Source organism: Tenebrio molitor, chromosome 9 (assembly GCF_963966145.1).
Source record: "Tenebrio molitor chromosome 9, icTenMoli1.1, whole genome shotgun sequence".
Lineage (NCBI taxonomy): Eukaryota > Metazoa > Arthropoda > Insecta > Coleoptera > Tenebrionidae > Tenebrio > Tenebrio molitor.
Window position 1 is genome coordinate 13,460,071 of NC_091054.1, and position 19,745 is coordinate 13,479,815.

The 19,745-nt window shown below is 36.0% G+C and overlaps 1 protein-coding gene across 1 annotated transcript; it reads left to right on the forward strand.

Annotated features, from left to right (window-relative positions):
- The first annotated feature begins 4,088 nt into the window (after positions 1 to 4,088).
- LOC138139449 (mucin-5AC-like) lies at positions 4,089 to 8,276 on the forward strand. Its single transcript, XM_069059735.1, has 3 exons — positions 4,089 to 4,253; positions 6,571 to 6,738; positions 6,793 to 8,276. The coding sequence occupies exons 1-3, from the start codon at positions 4,208 to 4,210 to the stop codon at positions 8,154 to 8,156; spliced, it is 1,578 nt and encodes a 525-aa protein (XP_068915836.1). The 5' UTR covers positions 4,089 to 4,207; the 3' UTR covers positions 8,157 to 8,276.
- Positions 8,277 to 19,745: the final 11,469 nt, after the last annotated feature.

Genomic DNA, 19,745 nt, shown 5'->3' on the forward strand with positions numbered 1-19,745 from the left:
AAAAATGTCCATTCATGCGGTATATTCTTTTTTTTTTGCTCCCAAATAAGCTGAGATATGAGCGTTTGAAGTCATCGCGGCGCCAGACTATGACGTCATAAGTGCCTACTCGGCCACCCGCACAAACATGCTGCTATGGAGTTTCTTGCAGTTCTACACAAAATTATCGCAAAAATGCCACGGTGTTGTGTATTTGGTTGTGATAACAATGAAAAATCAACGAATATTCATTTTTTTTCATTTCCTAATAAAAATAAAAGTCCGAAAATATATAGGCAGTGGTTAAATAAAATTAAAAGGTCGAAATTTACTCCGTCCAAACATAGTCGGGTTTGTTCTTCTCATTTTAAAGAAAGTGATTATGAATACAGTGCTCTATTGAAAAAACAATTATTATCTGCTCACGGAAAGACTAAGTTATTTCTTAAAAAAGATGCCATCCCAACATTGCGATTACCTGGTAATAATGAAAATGAATCAAACAGACATTCTCTTTACCAAGAAAAGAAGAGCAGAAAGGAAATTGTAGACAATGCCATTGCCTCCACAAGTCAGCAACAGGTATATTCTTTTCATATTTTCTTACGTCTTCATTATAAATGTATCGTTCGTTATTTAGATTATTTTCGAAGAAATCGGAATTCACAATAGTACATTAGATTTGGAGGAAAACATAACAGATGTGGAGACAGGAATTGGTTTGCAGTGCGAGTTAGGCCAAGAAGTATTACGAAATATTAGTCATTTTATAAAAGATGAAGAGCTGGATATGAGCGATGAAGAAAAGTTTGATTGTGAGTTTGAGGCGCTTAGTGACGATGAATTAGATTCAGATTCCAGTGCAGATTCTGAAAATCCACCCTCTAATTGTGAAACTGGAAGTACAAACAATAATAATACTATTTATTTATTTCCTTTTAATCAACTTGCAAAATTATTCGATTTGTTGCGATGATTTGACTGCGGAAGTACTTTCAAATTACAAAAGACTTGTTCCAGCGGGTCTATGTTGCTAGCCACTTTCTTATGTCAAAATAACCATTCTCTCACCTGGAAATCACAGTCCACGGAAAATTATTATTCCAGTGGAAATGTACAACTGTCTGCTGCGATGTATCTATGTGGCCTAAATTTTAGCAAATTTGAAACTTTATGCAAAACAGCTGGTATTCAGCTGTTCTCAAATCATACATATTATCGAATTATAAAAAACCTTGCCATTCCCTGCATAAAGCATACCTGGAACGTTCAAAGAAATGCACTGTTGACAAATATAAAATCTAGTAACACTTGCGCTGTAGCTGGTGATGGTCAATTCGATTCTCCTGGTTTTTCCGCTAAATATGTAACATACTCACTAATGGATTTAGAGACCGACAAAATTTTAGATTTCATAGTTTTGCAAAGAGGACAGGTGGATGGAGAATTGGAAAAGCAAGCATGTGACCGACTATTATCAAAATTTGAGGCAAAAGGGGTAAAATTTAAACTTTTTCTTTCGGATAGACATATCGGCATTAGGTGTATGATGAAACAAAAATATTCACATATTGAACACCAATTTGATGTATGGCATCTTGCAAAGAGTTTAGTAAAAAGACTTAAAAGTGTAGACAAAAAAGCACCCTTGTTGGGGGCGTGGAGATCCAGTATTGTCAACCATTTGTGGTGGTCTGCTGCAACTTGCAACGGAGATGCGGAAGTATTGTTAGAAAAATTTAAATCTGTGTTGAATCACATATCAAATGTTCATTCGTGGGAAGGGAATAAACATTTTCAAAAGTGTGACCATCCCCCTATCTCGGACAGCGAAAGCAGGGAAAAAATGTGGATATCTCCGGGATCTGCTGATTACAGATACCTAAAGGATGTTATAGAGGATAAAAGATGGTTGAAGGATTTGACCCATATCAATAAATACTGTCACACTGGCCTCCTAGAATGTTACCATAATGTATGGTTAAAATACTTACCAAAAAGAAGTCATTTCAGTTATGATGGAATGGTGGCTCGCGGAATACTTGCTGTATTAGATCATAATGCTAATGTAAAGAGATTAAAAATAAAAGAAAAACTGCAGTGGTCTAAAGCACAGAAGAAATGGATTTACAAAAAACTTCCTGCAGCCAAATCCAACGAGTGGCGCCAAAATTTACTTACAGAAATTCGCAGCTTCGTAAAACACAAAGATGTTTCATTTTCTACTGATAACGAAGATGAGTACTATGCGGAAGTTCCTGCAAATATTGCTCCAACTGAGCGTCCTTCTATGAGTGAAGCTCGACAGAAACATTTTTCACGATTCAATGTATAATTGAATAACTTTTAATAAAAATAATACATTTATTTTATTTGTTTCAACCATGAACAGTTTGTTCACAATTTATTGTGAATTTTTACATTTTTGTTTCGAGTTTACAATAAAACATGAAACATTGTAAATCTTTATTTATTTTATCATCAATATCTGAACACTCTAACACACGAAATAACACAGATTTATTTGAAATGGGGCGACAAGGCTCTCCAAGTTCCAAAATCTCTTAAAAATAGTTTGACGTTTGTTTTGACAAGTATTTTAAAATTGCCAAAGACCGTTTACAAAGACAAAATTTTACAATTGGTGACAGCTGAGAACAATAAGAACATTAATTTGACGTTGTAAATTAGTACCTAAAAAGATTATTTTTAAAATTCAATCAAAATAATCAGGATCTTCGCCTTCTGCAGATTGAAATCCAACATAGGAATCAGCCTCTTCACCATACTCTTCCCTGATTTTGGCAATAACACAGGCTGGTATAACTTTTCTCTTCTTTTTTCCCAAGGGGAACCAGGCATTTACCCAGTATACAAACTGTTTGTATGCGATGTGTCGCCATAATCTATTGCTTATTTTCTTCAAAGCCTCCCTTCTAGCAGCGTTATCTGCATGAAGCATCATTTGATAACGTGCTGCTTGCAGGGTATCTTTATTTAAAATAACACTTTGAAAAGACTCATGGTGTGTAATGCAGGTTAAGCCACCTTTTAAATTCCTAACATTTTCTGATTCTGTGCAACAGTATGATTCATGTTCAGTTGTCATTTGTGGACAATGCCCACATGCACACCAATCGGTATTTCCGATTCTAGTGTCGGGAATTGTGCTGGTATCTTCTACGTTTTCGGCTAAATGTCTCCCATATTCAGAATAATTGGGTTCAAAGGCATATGGCGTTATTTTGTCTTTTTTATTCATCATTAACTCACAATTATCACCACGCTCGACGATCACTTGTCACTTAAATAACTATAGAATAATAAAGAAAACACAACAGCGCTTGACGGGTATAAACTGACTCCCGCACGTATGACGTAATAGCATACTCGGAAATCGACACTGCATCGAGCTCACAGCTCCTTTAAGGGGAAGAATACGCCAGTGGTGAGAGCCAAATTCTAATTTTCACATTTAGCGCTCTTCACGAAATGCTGTGTTCAGTATAAAATTTTTCTACGTCGTGTTGGCTTCGCTGGTACCTTCTCATAATTGGTTTACAACAGGGCAACGACAGTTTTGTCACCAGTAAATTTACGACACTTGAAAGGACAAGTGGTGCCCAACTGCCAGACAACTTATTCTATTTTTGGGGATATATGGCATAATAATAAGTAATAGTGTAACGTTTTCACACTCCGTGGATCGACGATTTAAAGAAACACAATTAATTTATTAACGTAACAGTATTTTACTTTATTATTTTGAAAGCGATAATTTTTTATATTATTATTAATTTTGCTATACATCTATATTTATAGGACATCCACGGGAAAGTTCCCACAACTTTACCGATGACAGATAACATTGAAATGAAGCTATGAGCTTATAAATGAATGCCGGTCACCCGCGACCACCCATCCAAATAGTGGCGACGCCTGATGATACTTTACCTCGCTAATCGAATAAGGATAATTATTTCATAGTTATTATTATATTCTAAACGTGACATTTGTATAAGATAATAAAATTATTAGAATTTTATGTGGTAACGAAATCAATTATTGAAAAGTAGGTACTTAAAAATTTGTGCCAGATTGATAAACTGTAAAATGGAGTGGGAAAAACAACTACTTAAATACATTTTCTAGATTCATTACTTTAGTTCGCGTTGGTGATTGTAGGGTCTTATTATATTATTCAACCCTAATTTAGTGAACGGTCAAAATGAAAGCAATTCTTGTGGTGTCGATCGTCTTCTCTGTCCATTCAAGTGAGTTTATTTAGATATAAATTATGATAAATATTGTTGAAATATAAGTTAAGCTTTTTTTTGTTAAAAATGTGTTTCGACATAATGCTGGAAGATTCTTTAGCTAAATACCGTTTTAGATAACAGTTCAAAATCTAACCAACTGCAATAACTAATTAATATGCATAAAAAAATTCAAACGTACAAAATGTTAATTTTTCTCCAGCCGTCTTAAAATATGCCATTTTTAATACCTATTTTGAAAAAATTAATTTGAGTTTTTTCACAAAACAATGACATAAGTAAACAATGTCATGACGACGTAAATACTCGGCATGTTTTTAATATTTTTTTTCTAACTTGCTGTTTTAATAAAGCTGTTAACATTCGTTTTGAATGCGTTAATAAGCTATTAACACATCCGAAATCTAGGAACTATTTTCAGTTGGTAACACACATTGCCGGCAGCAAATTGACTCTGGTATTCTCTGCTATTTGCCGCATTTCTGAATAATTCATCTTTAATTGCAATTTCACTTGCGAAAAATGACAATTATGTTTAGTCTAGATTCAAATTTAGAATTTTACTTTAAATGTTAACCATGAAATAAATGTGTCACCAACTGTCACAAAATTCTCTAAATTACCAAAATTACCAAAATTGATTTTATTTGTAAAAAAAACATGTAACATGCAAATTAGAAAAAATAGCATAAAAAATTTGTTTTATAAAACTTAAGCGCACTCGTCATTTACAGGCACTCCTGCTTGCAGCAGTCCTGACTCCTGTCTTAATATAAGTTTTATAAAACTCATGTTTTAATATACTATTGTAATATCTAGTTGTTAAAGGTGGCTTTCCGGACTGTTTGTCACAATGTAAACAACCTTATAAGTCATAACGGCCGGAGTCCGTTAAGGGTGTCCGTTATGAGCGGGAGCGGCCGTTATGAATGACTAAATAACTATAGCAACGTAGATCTAAACTTTATTTTTCAACTTTTTTACAATTGGTACAATAAATTAATGTTTAATGTTATGGGACACACCTTGAATTAATCGAAATCCGAATGCCACTATTTTTTTTTTAGCAGATGTAGACGAGATCGAAGATGATGTTACGGAATTTTAACACCAACACAAGCGCGATTTTGCAGGGAATAACGATGACCTCACTTGCTCTGCGGCCATCCCGACATCGGGAATATCTTGATCGCAATTTTTTATTGATTTCACTCGTTTATTTCCAACGGAAAGTTAAGTATTGAACAAATCTGACAAACAGCAGCAAATGTAGACAAGATCGAAGATGCTGCTTCACAATTTTAACACTAACACAAGCACGATTTTGCAGGCAATAACGATGACCTCACTTCCGGACATCGGAAATATCTTGATTGCGATTTTTTATTGATTTCATTCATTTATTTTCAACGGAAAGTTAAGCGTTGAGCAAATCTGACAAACAACATTGAAACAATTTTTTTTCACAAACAACGGTTGACATGACGACGTCCTCGGCACACTTATTAATCATTCGGTTTTTTCGATGGAGTTGAAAAAAATGTATTTCAAAAAGATAATTGTGAACGAATCGTAGAGGTATTACAAAAACTTTTGTACTATTGCGGGCAAAAAAAGTGGGACAACAAATTTCTGTCAGTTTTGAAAAATTCGATGTAGTTGAAGCTTTATTGTCATTTTTTTGACACTATTCCAGCTGACAGTTTAAAAATTTATTTTATACTCCTATTTCCCTTTTCCAAATGCCCTCTTCTTTTGATAAAGGTAGATTTTGATTAGAACTTTGCATTAAATAAATATTCACTACGTGCTTACTTACAATCATTCCCTCAACCTACAATACTTAATGACAACGTCAATCAATTCAAAGTAGGGTTAGAATCAGATAAGGGTTATTTCACATTAAAAGTCAAGACAATGACGTTGATGTCCCACTTTTTTTGCCCGCAATAGTACAATACACGTCCGTTAAGGCCTTTACTGCCTCGCCAGTATTATTCGACTCGCTCTGCGAGCTCGTCCCACAAAATCTCTGGCTCGGCAGTAAAGGCTATCCTAACGGACTTCTACTGTAAAATACTATTAGAATTTATAGATTTTGTATTTTTGCAATGTACTGTTGACTGGAGAAAAAATAGCATGTTTCATTTGGATTAAAAGTGACCTTTTTTTTTACTTGCAAATTTTCCATCCGCTCGGCTTCTCTATGCTCGCCTCGCAAATACAAAATTTCGTTGTCAAAAAAGTGACACTTTATCCTAATAAAACAATCTACTATTGTCGTAGAAGTGACTATATTATTAAAACTTTTCAGTTCTTGCCCTGAAATGTCCCACATGTAGAGGTGCCAGCTGTAAAAGTGACAATGTTCCGATGGAAGAATGTAACTTCCGTCATCCTTTTCCTTTGATTGCGAGTGTCAAAACATCCGTTTTCCAAGCTGATTCTAATTACGCTTGTCTGCATCTGGAACACATAAAAGGTACAAAAATAATTTATAAATTGTAGATTTTGAGTAAACACTTGGTTTAAATAGATGGCGAGTTGGAGGAAATAAGTCAGTGCATCGTTACCAATCCTGGATACGATGTATGCAACCAACTGATTAAAGAAAATGAAGGTGTGACAAGTTGTAGTGTAAAAAATCCTCAGTTACTAAGGGAAACGGGAGAAACTCCCAGCGTTCCGACGGCAGAAACTCCCAGCGTCCCGACGGCAAAAACTCCCAGCGTTCCGACGGCAGAAACTCCCAGCGTTCCGACGGCAAAAACTCCCAGCGTTCCGACGGCAGAAACTCCCAGCGTTCCGACGGCAAAAACTCCGAGCGTTCCGACGGCAGAAACTCCCAGCGTTCCGACGGCAGAAACTCCTAGCGTTCCGACGGCAGAAACTCCCAGCGTTCCGACGGCAGAAACTCCAAGCGTTCCGACGGCAGAAACTCCAAGCGTTCCGACGGCAAAAACTCCCAGCGTTCCGACGGCAGAAACTCCCAGCGTTCCGACGGCAGAAACTCCCAGCGTTCCGACGGCAGAAACTCCAAGCGTTCCGACGGCAGAAACTCCAAGCGTTCCGACGGCAGAAACACCAAGCGTTCCGACGGCAAAAACTCCCAGCATTCCGACGGCAGAAACTCCCAGCATTCCGACGGCAGAAACTCCCAGCGTTCCGACGGCAAAAACTCCAAGCGTTCCGACGGCAAAAACTCCCAGCGTTCCGACGGCAGAAACTCCCAGCATTCCGACGGCAAAAACTCCCAGCGTTCCGACGGCAAAAACTCCCAGCGTTCCGACGGCAGAAACTCCAAGCGTTCCGACGGCAGAAACTCCAAGCGTTCCGACGGCAGAAACTCCCAGCGTTCCGACGGCAAAAACTCCCAGCGTTCCGACGGCAGAAACTCCCAGCGTTCCGACGGCAAAAACTCCCAGCGTTCCGACGGCAGAAACTCCCAGCGTTCCGACGGCAAAAACTCCCAGCGTTCCGACGGCAAAAACTCCGAGCGTTCCGACGGCAGAAACTCCCAGCGTTCCGACGGCAGAAACTCCAAGCGTTCCGACGGCAGAAACTCCCAGCGTTCCGACGGCAAAAACTCCGAGCGTTCCGACGGCAAAAACTCCCAGCGTTCCGACGGCAAAAACTCCAAGCGTTCCGACGGCAGAAACTCCTAGCGTTCCGACGGCAAAAACTCCCAGCGTTCCGACGGCAGAAACTCCCAGCTCACCAACGGGGGAAACTCCAAGCGTTCCGACGGCCGAAACTCCCAGCTCACCGACGGGAGAAACTCCAAGCGCTCCGACGGCTGAAACTCCCACGCCTGCTCCAGACAGTAAAGATGGTGCTGCAGTCAATCAAATTTCCTTGGCAGTTTTGTTGCTAACTTTGTTATATGGTTGGTGCTTGTAATTGCATAGCAACGTTCATTAAGGAATGATACTAAATTTTAGTTTTATCTAATACTAGCTGACCCGGCGAACTTCGTACCGCCTCAGAATCAATAAATGTTGTGTTAACTTATTAGCTGAATTGAATGAAGTTTTTTTATTAGGATAAAATGAATAATCAAAATGAATTGAAATTTAATGATTTAATGCATACACAAATTTAAGGTACTTGGCGATACCTTTGTGATAGAGTGCCTTACACAAATTCAAGGCCGTCTGAATCAAAAAGCTACGCTTATAAGGCCGTTTCACTGTCCATGATAATTGTTTCTGCAGAGTGGCCATGAAACAAAAGAAGACAGAACCTTATTGCGCGCCCTCGGTGGCCGATGAACGAATCAAAGCTACAATAGTGGCGGCAATTTAAAATGTTGCTCTTCTATTTTACATAAAATGGTAAAAGCGTGTTTAATTTGTGGGGCAAAAGATGTTCTTATTTGAAATTCCGAGCAATATGGAACAAAGACAAAAATGCTTTGAAGCTTTTGAAACGTTTTGCGGTAAGCAAATTTATGCAGACAATGATAAGGACAACCGTTTAATTTGTATTTGTAGTATAAGACACTACAAAAATTACAGATTACTCAGAAATTTGTAACCTGCATTTTCAACAAGACTATAATTACAACCCCCAAAAACGACGCTTATGTAAAGATGCTGTTCCTTCTATTTTTATAAGTATCTATAATTAAAACAGACTTGTGGTGTTTATTGATACATGAAATATGTTTACATAGCAGCGAAGTCAACCACGAAATATGAGAAAACAAAATGAGCTTCCTCTCCTCATTTTTCGATCAATTACTTATTAGTTTTCACAGTCATAATCAGGAACCTCCAGTTATTAATTACTGTCATCTTGTTAATGTTTTTGTTTTTTACATTTTTCCCACTGAAACTCCGCTTGAAATTCCTGTACCCCAAAATCCTGTAGAGTCTTTCGGCATTCCAACCATTCCTATCACATCCAAATCAATTCAAGTAAATAGTATTTCTGCGGAGTATATGGTTAATCTCCAGTACCACTGCAAAGTGTTGACCCAAAAGCTGAAACGAACAAATTGTTTAGCTAAATTAAAAGATTTAGAGGAAGAGAAACGTAAAAATTCAAAAAATATGTACTTAATAAATAATATAGTTCAAAACGGTGATGAGAAGGCCATTTTTCTGATGGATCTTATAAACAATTATAGCAAAAGAGTACCGAGATGGTCTGTTCAGCTAAAGATTACCGGTTTTGACATAACAACTTAACAAAATTACCTTCAAAATTAACAATTTTGAGACATCTTGGAAAATTCAACGGTCAAAATAATGAATGTATCCAAAATAAGCTCGGATCTTGGATATTTTATAGCACTCATATTTTACTTGATGTTTTAAGCACTTTACCTCAAAGTAAAAAGAGGAAAAAGCAAGGAGAAAAAGTCTCAATCGACTGCGTTCGAAATCGGTAGATGGAGCGCAAAAAGATTCTGCCCAAGGTTGGTAGAACTGACTAATTTGTATAATAGGTTGCCTCGTTGAAAATTGCGGGACGGGGGGGAAAGTAACTCGTGACGTAAAATCAACCCACAAATTTTGGGTGTTCGAATAGAACCTAAGGTTTATAAGCTCCGTGGAGTTTATTGGGTGGCTTTTTGGGATTTATTCTAGCGAAGGAACACCTAATGCATGATCGACAGACTCTGTAGTAAAAGTTTACTACACTGTGACGTCACGAGTAACTTTTGCGGGGGGAAAAAATTCAGACTATTGCTTTAAATGGAAACGAGGCAACCTATTATACAAATTAGTCAGTTCTACCAACCTTGGTTTTGCCGCCCGAAATGTCACAGAAACAAAGTTTATATGGAAAAATCGAAAATAGAAACGGCCTTATAAGCGTAGCTTTTTGATTCAGATGGCCTTGCACAAATTTAATGCACTACGCCCTCTGACGGAGATAATTGGTATTCACGTCACGTGATGTGTCTGTGGTGATGTGCAAATGTGATTAACTCCGATGAATTTACAATTCATTGATAGAGTACTGAAAAATTAAGTTTTTTCGGTAAATTCATTTGCAAGAAGTGAGAGTATAATGAGTAGTAGAGCAAATTGCTGTGTCCCGATTTGTAACTAACTATACAGTGAATTTTTTATCAATCAACCATAGGATGTAAACTTTATTTCATGTCCGAAATAGTTATTTGTATAGCAAGGCTGCGAAATCCTACTTTGACAAACCGAGAGAAAAATTGGCGTCAAGGCCGCTTTGCGGCCGAGACAAGACAATCTCGAAGTCGTCAAAGGATTTCGTAGCCAAGGTGTACACATTTTGTGTGCAACCCGAAAATTTGTAATTATAAAATGAACAAGTAAAATTTCCTTCACTGTCAATAAAAATAAAGTCGGCCTACATGTCGCCATGTCGCTATGGAAACGACATAAATAAAACAATTCATTTTGAGAAAAATTGGAAAAATGTCGCAAGAAAATTACAATGTTTTTGTTCCGTCCACTTCCCCGGAGTTAAAAAATATTGCAGATTGTTCAGTGTCCAATTTAATACCAGAAAAGTCCAAACGGCAGTACGATAAGTGTTACAATGACTTTAAAGAGCGGTGTAATAAAAATAATGTGAAAACGGTGTCGGAGAATGTTGTTTTGGCTTATTTAATGGAAAAATCAAAAACTGTGAAAAGTTCAACTTTATGAAGCCCACGCTGAACATACGGGATGGCATTGGTGTTACGAAGTTTCTGAAATTGGTACCTTTTTTGAAAAAAAGTCAGTTGGTTATCAGGCGAAAAAGTCTAAGGTATTGACACGAGACCAGATCAATTTGCTGTATAATCTGCCCTTTTTTTTAGGTCATTTTAATCATGGGAATATCAGGAGCCATGCGAAGAGACGAACTAACCAAAATGTCTATCGATGACATCAAGGGTGAACATTCTGTATTAATAGTGGCCGTTCCTGATACAAAAACTGGCATAAAACGAACTTTTACTGTCACCAATCCAGAATTTGTAAGATTATACCGCAAATATGTAGCTCTTGTTCCGTGTACTCATCCAGAGTTAAAAAAATATTATAAATTGTGCAGTGTCGCATTTGAAACCTGAAAAATCGAAACAGCAATATAAAAAATGTTACAGTGACTTTGAGACCGATGTAACAAGAAGAATGTGAAAACCGTGTCAGATAACGTTGCATTGGCTTACCTATTTACTGGAATTTATTTATTGTGGCAGGTAAATGTTAAATTCTGTTATGATAAGTTGTATCATCTGCTCCCCTTTAGGTTATTTTAATCGTGGAAATATCAGATGCCGTGCGAAGAGACAAATAAACCAAAATGTCTGTTGATGCCATTCAGGATTCAAGATATGTTACTAGTTACTAGATATTTCCCTTTTTGACCGGTGAAAAATTAACCTAATTCATACGGGTCTGTTCTAGATCGATAATGGAGATCTTTTTTACCGACTCGTCATTCATGAGGCGACCACTCCATTTGAAATTAGCGGGAACTTCAAACCGGATGAAAATTCTGTACTAATAGCGGCCGTTCCTGACACAAAGACTGGCATAAATCAAACTTTAACTGTACCCAATCCAGATTTTGTAAGATCACACCGCAAATATAGAGATAGATATGTTGTAATTGTGATAATAAATAAATATTGAAATGACTTTTATTTTTACGGCCGTCGTCAAGGCAACGGCTGCGAAATTCAATTTCGCGGCCTGCTCTAGGCACGCGAAGTGCTCATTTCGCGTACGGTTGCACACAAAATAATTTCGAAATTTGCAATAGAAACACCATTGACGCGAAATAAAGTTTATACTTTATACCATGTAAATCTCTATGGTTCATTGATAAAAAAATTCACTGTATAAAAATAATCCGGAATTAACAATCACTATAAACGGATTGAATATTTTAATGAGTTTGGTTGGGATGCAGTCAACATCTGACGGGAAGAAAATATGGAAAATTTAATTAAAAATTGGAAAGAGAATTACTAAGCATATGCGTGTTTGTTGGAAACATTTTGTAGATGAAGATTTTGTTCCACTGGTTTGTTGGTTTGATGGTTTGGACGCACTGTTCACTTGTTTTTGTTTGATAGTTTCGAGGTTAGGTATGCCGCACAGCAATAAATGTTCAACCCTAAAACAGCTTCCCCCGCGACGTAGCATTACTTGGGGTAGCATTTAAATAATTACAGACAGTTGACGTACTTAAATGCATAATTAGTTAGATACAGGTGCGATACACTGAATAAGTGAATAAGCCGTGGAGGGAGAAAAGACTGGAGATGGCATTTCCTATGCTTCCCATGTTAACAATCCGAACCCTCTAAAAGCACGTGCAACAACCTTTTATGACCCAGTCCACAATGCGCTAGATAAAGAAGCACAATGCGCTTGGAAAGAAGGCGAAGGAAGCCATTGGTCTAGCACTCTAGCGTCTATATTCAGAAACCTTTTATGACTAGTTTTCGCGGGCCGGTACACTTATTTGAATTAGTGCCATCTCCAGTCTTTTCTCCCTCCACGGAATAAGCCCATTTCTAGCGTTAGCCATGACAATAGCAGCGGGTATGTTCGCAATTTCTGCACGGATGTTGGCCTTGTAGGGTCCTTTGATGGTTGATATAAACGCGAGATTAAAAAAAAAAAAACAAAATTGCAAGGGGACAAATCCGGCGAATGGGCTCTCTACTACAAATAGCCCCTTATTGAGGTGAGATTCCAATTCTTTGTCTTGTCGCACTCCCGGTTTGTCTGAAATCATGGTCTGAACGTAGTGACACATGTAACAATTGATTTCTGGTTCGGGACACGACCCAACATTGAAGCAATTTCGGAAGGGTTGCGATCACAGAAAGTCAGTTTGAAAAGTAGACCTCGACGGCAAACGCAGGCTTTCCAGTTCCACTCTTCCAACGCATGATGGCAGCTGACAGGGATAGGGAACAAATCTTGAAAACCACGGGTTCCGAATGAGACCACTCCTGTCCCATTACGACCCCTACAGTCTGAATAGCGCGCATTTCAAAAAAGGAAGTTATGTTGTCGCACCCTGTACAATGCAAAAGTAGGTGTTGTTGATCACCATTGATCACACTTGGTGTTAAAACTCAGCTGATGTTAAATCTCAATTAAGTTCAAATTGTCAATGCGCTCACAATTACAGATTGTGACAGATGACAACCTCTCAAAATGAATTTTCTTCCTAATTTTTTTTTTCGTTAGTTATTCGATGTTTTCATAGTTTTTTTTTATTGGTAACCAATTTTGCTCATTTAAAACACGCCTGAGCGTGTTTAAATCGAACTTTAAAAAACGCTCTTTTCCATGGCAACATCGCGCGTTTTCCATGGAAACATCACCAAACCCAACAGGACCGGAGAAACGTGAAGTCTAAATGTTACCTCATTTAACATTTATAAAAAAAATATCGTAAAGTATTCGTGGATAACTGGTCTTTAAAACACTTGCTCTATTTCGAACACTCCGGCTGCGCCGTCGTGCTCGAAAAATCGCGCGTGTTTTAAAGACCTTAATATCCACTTATACTTTAATATACTATATTCTGCTAATCGGGGCGGAGACAAATCCAACAATATAAAGATCATAAAAATCTGTCCAGCCGTTCTTGAGTTATAAATGGCGTAACTAACCCGACTTTGTTTTATATTATATAGAGATAGAGATAGAGATAGAGATAGAGAAGAGAAGAGAAGAGAAGAGAAGAGAAGAGATAGAGAAGAGATAGAGAAGAGATAGAGATATATACAGTGAGTTTTTTTTAAGACTGGCTACAGGATTTTACATGCTAATTTTTCAACCCCCTGTTAACTTTTGTTCTGATGAAAATATTCAAATCATTTTTGGAACAAAGTTGGAAGATTTTTCAAACTATCGGATAGATGACAATTCAATATCCCAAACTGTCGAAAAAGTTGTGAAAAAAATATTTTTTAGCCCACTCGACCCGACAGTGTTTACCCCCACCACTTTCGTCACACAAAAAGGTTGCCGATCAGAATTTCAAAACGCTCCCATAAAAAGTTTCACTTCAAAAATAGCGTATGATACACGTTTATAACTATAAGGGCTTTTTTGTAATTTGCCTCCATTTTGATTCTCTAATAGACATATTAACGAATGCGACGTCATCATCTGCGATGTCACTACAGCCATTAATTTACGGAACATTTTACGAACATTTTTAGGTCGGCAAAGCTTGATGCCACTGCCGTCTCTATTTAACAAGCCGTGCCATGCACATCGGCAACACCGCATCTTCCACTAGAAGTAGTCCGATAGTCCGATAGTATTTGTGAGGAGGCAAGCAAAAAGTATAATAATTAATTTGTAATTAAATAAAAACGCGAAATCATTTTTTTCGGATTTTTTTGTCCTGGAACGTTTTTTCGCGGTAAGTAAACACTCATTTCCATTTGATAGATAATTAAAATACGGAGGTCGATAACATTTTTTTTTTTCGTTTACTGTCGTAGTTTTTTTGTTATTTATAAAAAATAAATCCGAAAATAGGCAACCAAAAGTACTTAAGACGACGCGGCCCTTGCCGCTCGGACATGGTTTATGGCTAGTGAGAGCGACTTACGCAGGTCCTTATAACGCACTAATACTTTTATGACCGAGGGTTCGGTCAGCCCATTGCTTTGGGCCGTCATTTATTACAGGGGGTCTTTAACGCACTTGTGCTCTGCAATTTTTGCGATATTATAAAAACAGGTTGCACTGATCAGAATTGTCATAAATGTCATCTTTGATAATAATAATGATTTAATTTAAAAATGATTCGTCAAAAACCAAATTCACATTAAAATTTTTTGTTTGCTATTCAACCATTTTTAATGAGTGAGTGAAATTTTTTTTATCAATGAACCATAGGGAAACTATTTTATGTAATGAAAAATTTACGATCTAAATTATAAATTTTAAACTAAAGAGGTGGACAAATATTTTAGGAGTAGTAATTTAAATGCTCAAACTGTTTGCCAAAAGCTGCTAAATACGACTACCTAGTAACCTAATCGTTCTAGAACATGGTCGAATAATAAAATTATTAATATAATAAATATTTAGAACTCTCCGTTGCTATGAGAAATCTTTGGTGTTTAGAAAAAATTTCGATTTTACCATTTATAATTTCAGCAACAGGAATAGTACCGCAATCTCTTTTTAAAAATTTAAAAATTTTGGACTTAGAGAACACATTGGTGGTTGAAATTCAAAAAGGTATATTATTATACTCATGTCACATCGTGAGGAAATTCCTTAACATTGACACAGAACATAAAACACAAAAAAGTCAAAATGTGGAGGCGAGACGCCGGTAATTATGTTGATAAGCACTGCACTATTACTTGATAGTATTATCCGTAATAGTGTATGTACTCCGGCAAAATTGCCGTGCCGCCGGGTGGAGGTGGGATACGAGATAATTAATAAATAAACCTGGTACATATAATTGTCATTTTCTTTTAATAATATTTTATCATCATCCCTGGGATCAATTTCTAAATATTTAATAATTTTTTTTTCTATTGCCGTTTTGATGTCGGTGTTTCGAGCAGCAAATGGAGATTTGATTTCAACAATTGAATCCAAATCAACCAATCCATCTGGTGATGCCCCCAAAAATTTTTTCTCGGTGTCTACAAATAAACCGCACGAACTAACATTTAAACCCGTTACTTCTTCAAATTTTTGTTTTGCTTTTTCTTCGTTGTCAATACCCCATTGCAGTAATTCAGGCAATTTTTTAAATTTTGATTTTCCGACGCGACATAAAATATCTTTTATCGTATTTGCAGTGTCCGTGGTAAGTTTCATATTTATTATTATTCTTCCAAAATTACTAGCGGTTAACCTATTATTTCTTAGTCTCTCCCACTCGTCATTATTGCGTTGCCCCATTGTTAAAATTGGAATTGATGTAACATCACACAAAGTCAACTCATTTAAAAAATCTTGTTTTATTTTCTGATGCCTCTGGCATATCCATCATTTCCTCATCACCCAATCCACTATAACAAGCACCGTAATCTGAATCTGCACTCAATTTTGGAATTTTCCTTCTTTTATTATCTGCCTTTTGAGTTTGTCTATTTTTCAATGAATGGTCCGAAAATTTTTTGGTGTAAATACCAACATCATTACAACCTAAAACCTTCTCCAGTATTTTATACACAAATGTTTTTTTGTTATTAAAACTTATGGCTGCCGCAAAACATCTTCCGCGGTAGAAACCGCGGAGTGAAAAGTTAATTCTTTTTCCCCCAACAAATTTATTTACTATAGAATTGTAAGATTCAACGGAGTTATTGTCAACGTCGTATAAAAGGCTAGACGACAAGTTCGCAACTCTTTTTAGAGCCTGAATAAATGATATAAACAAAGAACTATTTAAAAATTCAGAATATTCTACTACATTTGTAACCTGACCAACGTTTTTACAAAAATAGGGGGCACACTTCGAATGATCGCCAAAAATATGTGCTGGTGCGTTTAAAATGTCATTTGTTAGATTTTCGGTTTTTTGTTCAAAAGAGGTATGTTCGTTTTTTCTAAATCTGATGACGCAAACAATAGAAGTTCTAAATTTCATGTAATTAGCTTTCAAAAAATTTCGTATTGTGATGTCAGAACGAGGAGTTTTTGCAATTTCCCGGATTTTATTGCAGAAATTTCGTAATATGTGATTACGACATTCAATTTTATGTATAAAATAACTTGGTCCGTATGGTCTACCGTTTCGAATTTTTTTATATACACTACTGTCACCATCCCCTATTAAATTTTTAAATCGTAATTTATGCATATCGAGTGATTGTTTGAACCCATCTATAATAATAATTGCAGCTTCCATTGAGGTAGACGTACTCTTCCAGTTTTTAAAACATTTGTGAACTGGAGAAGGTTTTTCTAAATTTTTGTAGTAAAAACATTTTTTGCAATATTTGTTTTTAACTCCCACATATAAAACTTTTTTAGTTCTGGCTCCAATTATTGTTGCAACTCCAGACAAAGCATTGTAATTTGACTTGTACGATCGCTTAGACCACGCACCATCAACTGCAACTGTGATATAGGGTACACCATCTTTATCAACTTCACCGGCATCTATTGCTAGAGCACGCTCTTCCGCACCTGCCGCCAACATTTCCTCCAAAGCTACTTTTTCTGTTATGTCTAAAAATTTTTCTTCCGCTCGCAAATATGTCTTTCGACTAAACACTGGAATGTCTAAGGCTGCACAAAATTCTGTGAGTTGCGTATATCCTGCACCAATGGCAACTGTACCACAAACAGCAGCTTCGTTCACTTGGATAATGATATTTTCTTTTTCCGTACTAAAAGTTCCCACAATACCGCACATATTACATTTATACAGGTGTCCCCAAAAAAAAAAACGAGTCCATAGCTCCCTTATTTATCGGAGGATTTTAATTATCTATACACCAAATTAAATGGTTGTTAATAGGCTACAAAATGGCCTAATAAATTCAAGTATAGCCCAATGGGCTTCAAGAGTAAACTGTCAAAATATTTTTTTTTAATGGGATTACATACCTTTTATTAGTAATTCTGATAGAGATTTTAATTCTGAAAACAACAATGTATCACAAGTATAACTTCACATTAAAAAAAATAACACCAACTTTTGAAACAAATGACGAGCATCAAGCGAAACGCTATCAAAATGCACTGCGTTACAGTGTAATAACCAAATTAAGGTAGCTGGAAAAACAAATGATAAATAATAACATGTGGGATTGCGCAGATATGCCGCCAATGTTTAGCGCAAAATGGAACATAGACGATAGTAGCGGTTTTTTACATTTTTTTTTTTGTGAATTTTTGGTATTTAAGTGTATATTTGTGATACATTGTTGTTTTCAGAATATAAATCTCTATCAGAATTAGTAGAAAAAAATATGTATTCCCATTTAAAAAATTTTTTTTTGACAGTTTACCCTTGAAGCCCATAGGGCTATACTTGAATTTATTACGCCATTTTGTAGCCTATTAACAACCATTTAATTTGGTGTACAGATAATTAAAATCTTCCGATAAATAACGGAGTTATGGACTCGTCTTCTTTTTTGGGGACACCCTGTATTTAAAAATACTTTTCAATCCTAAATGTTTTTCGTTAATAATATCAATATTAGAAAAAGCACATCCATAAATTTTGTGATTTATATTTTTCAAAGCTGATAGTAAATGACCTATGTCAACAACCCTCCGACCTCCTGGAACAAAACTTTCTTTTGGATTATTATCTTGTTCAATAAAAAAAAACTTCATCGTCCGAACTACTAAAATCACGAGCAATAATATTTTCGTGGCGCTGATTATCACGTTGGGAACCTATTCTTTGTTTTTTCCACAAATCGCGTGCAACTTGTTTTCTACTCTTTCGTTTTTTCGAAACAGATAATTTACTATTATTCCCCATTTTGTCAAAAAAGATGAATGCTAAATATTATCTAAGTACTCCTAAACAGTAAACCGACTAAAACTAACTTTAAAACGAAACTGTATTAAATTACTAAAAAAAAACTTACTACTAATCTACACTAATAGTACCTACTACACTAAATTTAAATTAAAAAAAAAACCTATATAAAAAAAATAGTTTAAAAGAAAACTATATTGCTACTATATTAAATTTAAAAAAAACTTACCACTAATATACACTAATAGTACCTACTACACTAAATTTAAATTAAAAAACCTATATTAAAAAAAATATAGTTTAAAATAAAACTATATTGCGGGCTACAGCAGATAACTTCGACAGAAGCAAAGCAAGTATGTCGTATTTGTCAATCAACTTTAGATGAAGAGAGTCACAAATCAAATGGTAAAATATTTTGGAAATTTTGTATAAACTGACTGACTGACCCCCACCCCATATTAATAATCAGTAAGTATTTTCTTAGAAGGTATCAAAGCGTATACCCTCAAGACAACTTGCAGAATATAATCTCCAGTGGTTTCTAAGCCAGCAATTACTGGAAATATCTGGATTCATACGACCATAATGGACCCTATTAAAGCCCTGGAAGATTATCAATATTTTTCTGTAAATAGTCAAGTAACTTCTTAGTGCACAGGACAAAATGCAAAACTTGACAAACAAATGGTATTTTTTTTTACCTACAATATGAAAGATTCAGGTATAATAAAGTGAAACGACCCTTCCAAATGTTTCTCAAAAATATTGCAGGTAAACAAGAAGGTAGAGAATATCGACATACTGTTATTAGTTATTACTTACTACAATTTTTTCAGATAATCAACTTATCAACTGTCATTATACTCTAAATAATGTAAGAAGTCCCACGGCAAAAATATGGACTAATGGACATTTATGGTAACGACTTAAAAATTTAAAGTAGGAACATTCAAAACTACTTTATTTGACATCCACATTTCATTTCTATTACAAATCGAAACTTTTTTGATTTTGATTTTTAATGAAATTACACATGCATCAGCGCCACTGTCA

Excerpts from the sequence above, each read along its gene's own strand:
- LOC138139449 (XM_069059735.1), top strand. The coding sequence starts at position 4,208 with ATGAAAGCAATTCTTGTGGTGTCGATCGTCTTCTCTGTCCATTCAA. Across the intron at positions 4,254-6,570 it reads CGTCTTCTCTGTCCATTCAA|TTCTTGCCCTGAAATGTCCC; the intron begins GTGAGTTTATTT and ends AAAACTTTTCAG. Across the intron at positions 6,739-6,792 it reads GCATCTGGAACACATAAAAG|ATGGCGAGTTGGAGGAAATA; the intron begins GTACAAAAATAA and ends TGGTTTAAATAG.